This window comes from Pteropus vampyrus, unplaced genomic scaffold (genome assembly GCF_000151845.1).
Source record: "Pteropus vampyrus isolate Shadow unplaced genomic scaffold, Pvam_2.0 Scaffold598, whole genome shotgun sequence".
NCBI classification, from domain to species: Eukaryota; Metazoa; Chordata; class Mammalia; order Chiroptera; family Pteropodidae; genus Pteropus; species Pteropus vampyrus.
Window position 1 is genome coordinate 129,652 of NW_011889379.1, and position 8,753 is coordinate 138,404.

The 8,753-nt window shown below is 43.4% G+C and overlaps 1 protein-coding gene across 1 annotated transcript in view; it reads left to right on the forward strand.

Annotated features, from left to right (window-relative positions):
* Positions 1-7,010, forward strand: part of GARS (glycyl-tRNA synthetase) — a 44,514-nt gene extending 37,504 nt beyond the window's left edge. Inside the window, exons 13-17 of the mRNA XM_011384611.2 lie at positions 1,150-1,235; positions 2,179-2,288; positions 4,390-4,483; positions 5,152-5,342; positions 6,708-7,010. Of these exons, the coding sequence (XP_011382913.1) occupies positions 1,150-1,235; positions 2,179-2,288; positions 4,390-4,483; positions 5,152-5,342; positions 6,708-6,833 (607 nt within the window). The 3' untranslated portion in view covers positions 6,834-7,010. The remainder of the gene's footprint in view (positions 1-1,149; positions 1,236-2,178; positions 2,289-4,389; positions 4,484-5,151; positions 5,343-6,707) is intronic.
* The last annotated feature ends 1,743 nt before the right edge of the window (positions 7,011-8,753 follow it).

An 8,753-nucleotide genomic window follows, 5' to 3' on the forward strand; every position in this document is an offset into this window, starting at 1 on the left:
AATTAGCCATTTCAGTAGGAAAATTAAAACATTTCTCGTCTCCCAGAATTAACATCTATTTAGGCTAAACCAACATAAAATCCCATTAAAATGGACATAGATCACTAGTTAGGTATTATTATCCATAAATAAGACAGTTTGTTGATTTAACTAATTTTCAGATCCTTGCTCATTTCAGCTTTTTAGTAACTGTTACCTACTCTGCACTTAGACTGTGCTCACAGAATATATATGATACTGTTTATGTAATGGACTCTCTAATGCATGCACACACAAATGTCAATGTGAAAATGGAGGAAGTCAATGAGAACCTTCATGTGATGCATGAGATCATCACCGCTAGAAACTTTCAAAGCATGCGCCATCTCTACAGCTTCACAGACAACCACATGAGGGCGCTCTTCTCCTAGCACTAAACTGCTTATGAGACAGTGCAAATGCAAAAAAGATCTTCATGCGAGGAGATACCTCATAAGCTGAAATATAGGCATCACATGAAGCGCTTCATAAAGGTGAAGTCTTATAACCTGAAACCCAATGGGCGTATCTCAGGATAATAAACATACTACAGTCAATGATTTTTTTTTGGGGGGGGGGAGATAATATTTTATATTAAAATCAAACAGAATTATTAAACTTCTTTTAAGCTGATCTTCATCAACATAATTGTCAAAGTTTATTTTGGAAATAGTGTGGGAGTTGTAAAATTACTTTCTGTAAGATGACAAGCTGGTCATTTTTACATTTGTTGAAACAATAATGAGAACAGAGGTCTTTTGCCAGCAGGCCTGTTTCTGACAAATTTATTGTAATTATTCTAAAATCGAATTTAAAAAAAAATTGTTTTTGGTTTTACCTTGATCTGAAAACTAAAGGCATTAGTCATTCAGTCACTTGCAGGATTTTATAAAATTAGTCACATTTTTGGGTGCCTCCCAGAATACTGTTTGGTGCCATTGTTAGAATAATACTTAATTTGGTATTCCTTATGAAATGTTTTAAATTTGACTTCAGCTATTATATCTGGAGAGTTGACTAAATTGTATTACACTTAAAATGAGAAAGTTTAGCAACCTGTAAAACTCCTTTAAATTAAGGCATAGGGATTCATGTTTTCACTAATATGTAATGTGCTTTGTTTCTTCGTAGGGAGTTCACGGTTGAAACCGAAGGGAAAACATTTCAGTTAACAGGAGACATGGTCAGTGTGAAGAGATTCCAGAAAACACTACATGGTAAATCTGTGGTAAAACTAAGAAACAAACAACAAAATTTCATTGCTCTTTAAATTTTTTTAAACTTTTATAACAGCCATTTTACAGAAAATTTGATGAGGAAAGATAAATTTTTAATGCCACAATCTTAAATTTGTTGAATATGTTTAAGGCATTATCTCGGGCCTTTTTAAAAAAAACATAATTGTACTTATACTGGGGAATAACTTATAATGCCACTTTTATATTTCCTAAAACCTAAAGTGTATATGAAGAATATCTCTGATTAAAAAGATCTTGTTTTCATTTTAAGGAAAAATCCTTTTGTATCTTAAGCAAAAGAGGGAATTCACCCCTTCTGCCTTTTTTTTGGGCAGATTAACTTGCTAAAATTTGTTTAGATTGGTGATCTTTCATGTTTTTTTAAAAGCCAAAGAGATGATTATTTTTCATAGAACAAAGTTTGGGAATTGGGGATTCAGTATTTTGGAGCATACACGAAGGATGCGTGTGGTCGGTCAGTTGTGGCCGAGTTCAAGTCCCTGGAAACAATGAGTGGGCATTGGCACTGAGGCCACTGCCAGTGGAGAGAGCAGGCCTGCTCTTTTCCACCTGTTTCTGGCCTGCCCTGTGGCCAGGCTTCAGCGAGCTGTGAAAGCAGTGTGAGCAGAGGTGGGGATGCAGGGGCTTCTCTGTGATCTGGTGTGTCTGCTCCAGCCTGGCAGCCGCTTCAGAGCTCTGCTTCATCATGGCTTGGATGCCATGGTGGGATGGGCAGAAAATGCCTTGACGATATTTCTAAAATGTTATTCTTACCCTTCATCACAGACAAAGAAATATTTTTAGTGCTCATAGGATTGTTTAGAGAGGACCCGAAAGGCGTTCTGTGGGGTGTGAGAGAATGTCACTGACTCTCTCTCTCTCTCTCTCTCTCTCTCTCTCTCTCTCTCTCTCTCTCTCGCAGTGGAAGAAGTTGTTCCGAATGTCATCGAACCCTCCTTTGGCCTGGGCAGGATCATGTACACGGTGCTGGAGCACACGTTCCACGTGCGCGAGGGAGACGAACAGAGAACGGTAAGTCGTCCTGTCCAGAGCGCTCTTCGCTCAGTTCAGGAGTGAACTGTGCTCAAGTGAGTTGATAAGACCGAATGACCGATCGGTTATTCACTGTAATGTGCTAGTGCCGTTAACACTCCTCCCTGCGTCGCTGTTCACAAAGCAATGCGCTGTCTTGACGTTTTATTTGAGCGTTAGAGTGTGTAGGTTATTCTAGATGCCGTTGTTTTAGTCGCCTGGTGCTTTCTATTTTGAAACAAACGTATTACTTTGGGGGAGCTGTCTGTGTTGCATCAATGGCAGGAATGATACATTCTGGATGTACTCATGTTTTCAGAAAATTGGAAAGGAAGAGATGGCTCACAGAATTTGGCCAAACCAGAAATCTGTATCTCTGTACTGGTAAAGCATTGACGGGAACCTCAAACTGCATAAAATTGTCTGGCGCACTTTTGGGGTAACGTAAATTCCTAGGATCTATTTCAGAAATACCGATTTACTAGTTCTGAGGCCCAGGGACCTGTGTGTGTTTATTTATTTATTTGTTTTTTAATAAGAACCCCAGGTGATTGCAGGGTGCGAGATTGACAGGTCATACATTGGGCATTAGTATTTGGGGTGTAGCTTTTCCCAGCTACACATTTCTGTACATTTAAGGAGCAGCTTTTCATTCATTCAACAGAGAATAAGAACCCAGCTGGACACCAGGCATGCAGACCTAAGGCCTGGTTCTTCTTGAGGAATGATGACATATGTAATACGAACACAAGCCCACGACATACATAGAGTGTTCTTTTTACATGTCAAGTTTGCTTCAAGCTCTTTCCTTTTATATTTCTAATAAAAACGTTTTTAAAAAGTCATTTAGCTGTTCTTTTAATCTAACGATATCAGGAAAATGGGAATTTTAATAGAAATTTCATAAGGGCAAACCAGAATAAATTAGTGACAGTGTTTTATGAATTGCAGAGATTCCTGAAGAGAAATTTGATTAGGCTTTGGGAAACCAAAAATGTTTCTAAATTATTAGCACATGGTCCCTCAGTCCATTTTCCTATAAATTTGGTAGAAAAACATTGCTAGTGAGATAAAAAAATATATATGTATTATTCTTTAAAGTCAGGTCGCCGTTTCTCCCTCACATAGAATCATCACAGGATGGAGGAGAGGAGTAGAATTTTGAACGTTCTGTGACCCAGGCGGCCATACCGGTGGCGTCTAGGGTTAACTGAGTGGGATAGTCACCATCGCTTGCCATTTAAAGTTTTTTTGGGGGGTGGGGGTGGGGGAGAGGGGATGGGCAGCCTAAACTGGAACTTGTGTCACTTGTTGTTTTAATGAGACCTATTTATTCCGAGTTCCAAATTCTTGCCATCAAAACAACCTTTTATACAAATGTATTTGAAGAACTATCTCCACCTGTCATTTCCAACCTAAAATGGTAGACTAGTTTGCCTTCCACAGAATATCTTTGCTTTGTTTTATTTCTGAGTAACTTTGAACCCTGTTTCAGGAACAGTTTAAAAGGGTTGTACCTTTCAGTGTAGAAATACAAAACATCTTTCTTTGTTTGTTTTATATTCTTTTGGACACACATCTGCAAGCTAATTAAACCTCTCAGTTTTACTTGGTCACTAAGGCTCATAAATCCTCCTGCCGTGCTGAAACTCCTAAAAAACAGAACGGGATTTTGTTTCTTGTCACTACTTATTATTTGATGGTTTGAAGGGAAGTTCTTTAGGGACCTCCACAGAAAGAAGTAAGGCCATAAGGCTTTTATGTGGCATCAAAAAAATTGGCGTCTTCTGTGGTAGCTGTCAGAGTGCTTCCACATCATCTGAGTTTTACAGTGGGCCCGTGAAGCAAGCAGAGCAGAAGATGGAGACCTACTTCTCAGATGGAGAAACTGAGGTTTAGAGAAGTCCAGAGTTCACTGAGTCGGTCTGAATTCTGAGCTAAGAAGAGGATCGTTCTGATTCTGGTTCTGGTTCTCCTGCTTTTTGTCGTTCGTCGCACTGCTTTTCATACCGTATTTTCTGGTATTTTGACAGTGAAGTTTGGATATCAGCATTTAGATTTTCATCAACTAACGTGTCGGCTTTCTTTTTAAACCGTCTAGTTCTTCAGTTTCCCTGCTGTCGTAGCTCCGTTCAAATGTTCCGTCCTTCCCCTGAGCCAAAACCAGGAGTTCATGCCGTTTGTCAAGGAATTATGTAAGCACATCCAGTTGAGTAATCTTCATGGGAACACTGTCACGTAGACTAAATTTTAGGGAATGTTTTTTTGTCAATTGAAACATGTATTAAATAAAGAATAAATCTAAGTGATTTTAGCTTCTGTTCTTACCTCTAAGAGCGAGAGTATGCTTGCTGAGGATATTTTTTCCTAGCATTTCAGTGAGTCAGGGTAGGACCCAAGAGTCAGATTTAAAACATCTTCACTTCTCCTGTTGACCTTGGTGCTCACTTTGTCAGGGGAACCCCAGTGGACCGTAGCTCGAGTGGATCTGTAGCCACTGGCCCTGCAGCCCATCTGGTGCAGCCCATCTGGTGCCACCTGCTTATTTCAGAGTTGGGAAGTGGGAGGAGCTGGGTGAGCTGTTCAGGGTCGTGCAAGCAGAGGCGGTGGAGTCAGGACTGGCCTCCCGACCTTGGCTCCCAGTCTGGTGCTCGCCCCCTGTAGCCTGAGGTGGAGGTGCGACGGAGGGCTTGGGCTCCAGCTGCGGTTTATTGAACTTTGGGGTTTTTCTTTCTTCCAACAATAACTTATTACTCTCTGTCTCAGTCCTACTTATAAGTTTCCTCAACTTGTAGGACAACATTTGGGTGACATTGGGACTTTTTATTCTTTTATCTTGAATTTGCTTAATTTATTTGGACAGCGGAAGCCCTGACCAGGAACGGCGTTTCTCACAAAGTCGACGATTCCTCCGGCTCTATCGGGAGGCGCTACGCCAGGACCGACGAGATCGGCGTGGCTTTCGGCATCACCATTGACTTCGACACCGTGAACAAGACCCCGCACACGGCGACCCTGCGGGACCGAGACTCCATGCGGCAGATCCGGGCGGAGGTGGCTGGCCTTCTCCTTGGCCGTTTGTCTTAGAGCTGGGTGCTGGCTCCTTCTGAGTGGAGCGGGATTTTGACGTATTTATGGTCCCCTTCTCTTTTTTCTTTTTAATTTTAATCCTGGGCTTGCATCTGACAGCGCAGATTCCCAAATTCCCTTGGTTTCATTATGAAAATATCCATTAACACTGCTGTAGTGTTTTATAGCCATTCAGATCATTCTGGGCCCATTCTCCAGCAGTTTGCTTTTATAGTTGTTCGTTTATTTGGGCAAGAGAAATAGGATCCCCAGCGGTCGTTGCTGTAGTTTTATTGGCAGGCATTGCGGGCGTCAGCATTTTTATCTCTATGTTTCCGTGTGAATACATACAGGTGTATGTGCAAACTTTGCCGTGTTAATCCATTCGAAGAAGTGACTAATGTTTCAGTAATTTTACTAAATGGGAAGGTAATAATGGAGATGGGAAAAATACAGAGGGAAAGGAAGAAGTTGCCACTCTGATTGACAGCCGACTGATTTATTAATTTTGAGCAGGTTTTTATTTAGAGTGCCTATTAAGTGCTCAGCTTGATATGGAGACTTAGTAATAGAGAGAACACAAGTAAAAGACTGCTTTTTCCTAAGGAGTAATTTATAGTCTAATTCAGAAGTCACAGATTCCTGGCTTGTCTGCTTCCAAAACCAGCCCTGACTCCTCCGGACCTGTGGTCCCACCTAGCAGTGCTTCTCCAGGTGTGGTCCCTGGACCAGCAGCATCCACGTCACCTGGGAACATGTTAGAAAGCTAGCAGCTGCGCCCCAGACCTGCAGAACCAGGAGCTGGGGCGGGCTCATGGTTGGGGAAGGGGAGCAAGTCGGCAGCCCTGTCAATCTCAAGACCTCCAGCAGATTCCTGTATACTCTCCATTTGCAGAACTGCTGTGTGGCGGGCAGTCTACAGTTCTGGCTGAGGAACAAGCTGGCCCCTTAGGTGGGGCTCTAGCTTGCCAGCATCCCTGGCTCCTTTCACTCATGTTGCTTGACTGAGCCCTGTTCTAGGAGTTAAACTTAACACATATGAAGTAACTGCAGGTGAGGTGGAGAGTTGGAATAATTAGGAAAGGCTTTGTGGGAGAATTGAGTTATCCAGGGGGCTCGGCAGGCATTCTGGCTGGAAGAAGGGCAGGAACCAGGTCTGGGAGGGAGGCGAGTGTAATTAAGGAGGCTTCAGTGGGCGGGACCGACCGGAAACATTGCGTGGGGACCAGTTCGTAGAGGGATCCCGTCATTCCCTCGGCTCCTCTGTAAGGCTTCCGGAGTTCGGGGTGAACCCTCTTTTGACGGTCTAATCAAGTTGGTTGATTCTGCTTCTCTTTCCTTTCACCCCAGATCTCTGAACTGCCCAGCATAGTTCGCGATCTGGCCAATGGCAGCGTCACGTGGGCCGACGTGGAGGCCAGGTACCCTCTCTTTGAAGGGCAAGAGACTGGTAAAAAAGAGACAGTCGAGGAGTGAAGACAGTTTCGGCAACTTCTGACTACTTGTGCTAAAACAAACCAACCAACAAAAACTTGTGTCCACTTTACAAAAAAAACAGCATTGCGATTGCTCCCGGGGACTGCATTTTATCCTCAGTGGCTGCTTGATCTTACCCCACAATTAAAGTTGGAGGAATTCTGAACAAACTTGTAATCCATTTGCTGTTTCTGCGTTTTTAGCAAAGCTGTTTCTCCCACCTTTGGATAGACACGCTCATAGATTGTCATTAAACACAGTTAATACATTTTTAATAGCTTTTTGGGGGTATAATTTATATACTATTTTAAGTGTATAATGCAGTGATGTTTAACTATTTACAGAGTTGAGCAACCAGCACCACAATCCAATTTTAGAACATTTCCGTCACTCCAAAAAGAAGTTTCCTACGCATGTAGCTCACTCCCCATTCCAGCCTCAGCCCCAAGCAACCACTTATCTACTTTCCTTCTCTCTAGATTGTTTTTTCTGTTCTTTCTCTTTTCTTCTGAGAGTGCGATGCAGTGTGCTAGAGCAGCCTCTGAGCAGGCAGACCAGCCTGTGGGGAATCTGCGATGTGGACGGGGTAGCCTTCTGGTGTGAGGGGTGCAGGGCTGCTCCCAGGAGTCTTTGCTCTCCGAAGCCTCCAGGAAGGGGTGCGTGGGCAGAAGATGTGTTTGTATTTGGCTTCCCAAGTAGCCCCGGAAGTCATTGAACTGATGCTAGAGGAACCCGTCGGTCTTGTCTGACATAGCAATTCTCAACCATCAGTGTCTTGATTCTAGCCCAGTGGTTTTGGGGTCAGCTTTTGAAGGACTTTACTTCTATTGTATTTTTGTATGGAATACTCAGAACGCGTGTGCTCATTTGTTTGGAAAAAATTTGAGGATGTGTGGATTTGAACTGCCTCTTTGCAGAGTTAAGACCTTGCCTAGTGGCCCAACTTCCTCACTGACAGCATAAGCGGGAGAGGGTCGACCTCCAGGATGTTTTCCTTTATCTTGGGTGTGAAGGGCAGTGGAAGGGGCGACTCCCCAGGGCCACTCTTGTTTGTGTCATCTCCCAGGGTGCCCACCGCAGCACAGCACCACGAGGGATTCAGTATGTAGACTTTGGATGAGTCTTGAATTTCTGAACAGATGTCTTGGGGAAGAAGGTCTTATGCTGAAACTTCTTTATCTTCTGTCTTGTTCTTTTTAAAGCATCATTATTAAATTAGAAGGAACTAGATTTCAAATAAACTGAGTTTTAATTTTCTAGGAGTTCCTTTCACCTCAAATTCCGTACACTCTCTAACTTGGTGTACATTCTGGCCTTCTCACATCGAGGGCCGGGGGTGGAGGTGGGGGCATTGTCTTTACTTCCCATTTATATGCTTCCTTTTACAGCAAGTACCTCCCTAGTCAAACAGTCACCGCCAAGTCAGCCATCATTACGAGTTCACTAATAGGAAAGGATCCTTTAAGTACACAGTGGGGATTGCCCGCCTTGGATCGTAAAGGGATTGGAACCAAAGCTCTCTTCACTTTTCCTCAGCAAATACATTTATCATGAGTTAGATGCTGGAAATGAAATCCGCAAGCCCGCCCTTCCCCTGGCTCTTCCCCAAGGCGCAGCGCCCCGTTTCCCCTGTGGGATCCGCCGCTGTCTGGAAAGCGACCCATCACCTGAGCAGGGGAGGGGGAGGCGGCCGGACGCAGAGCCCTCTGGTTGTTTGTGCCATGTATGCTTGGTTCTGAGCACAAGCAGGTGAGGAGCTGTTTTCTACATGAAGAGGGTCTCCACATGCAAGTCGTGTGTACACACACACACAAACACACACACACACACACACACAGAGCCCTCTTCTGTCCAAGCCTAGTGTGTATTTAAAGCCAGGCTCTTTCTGGCTTGATGCTCAGTGAGTCCTTTTTTGATATG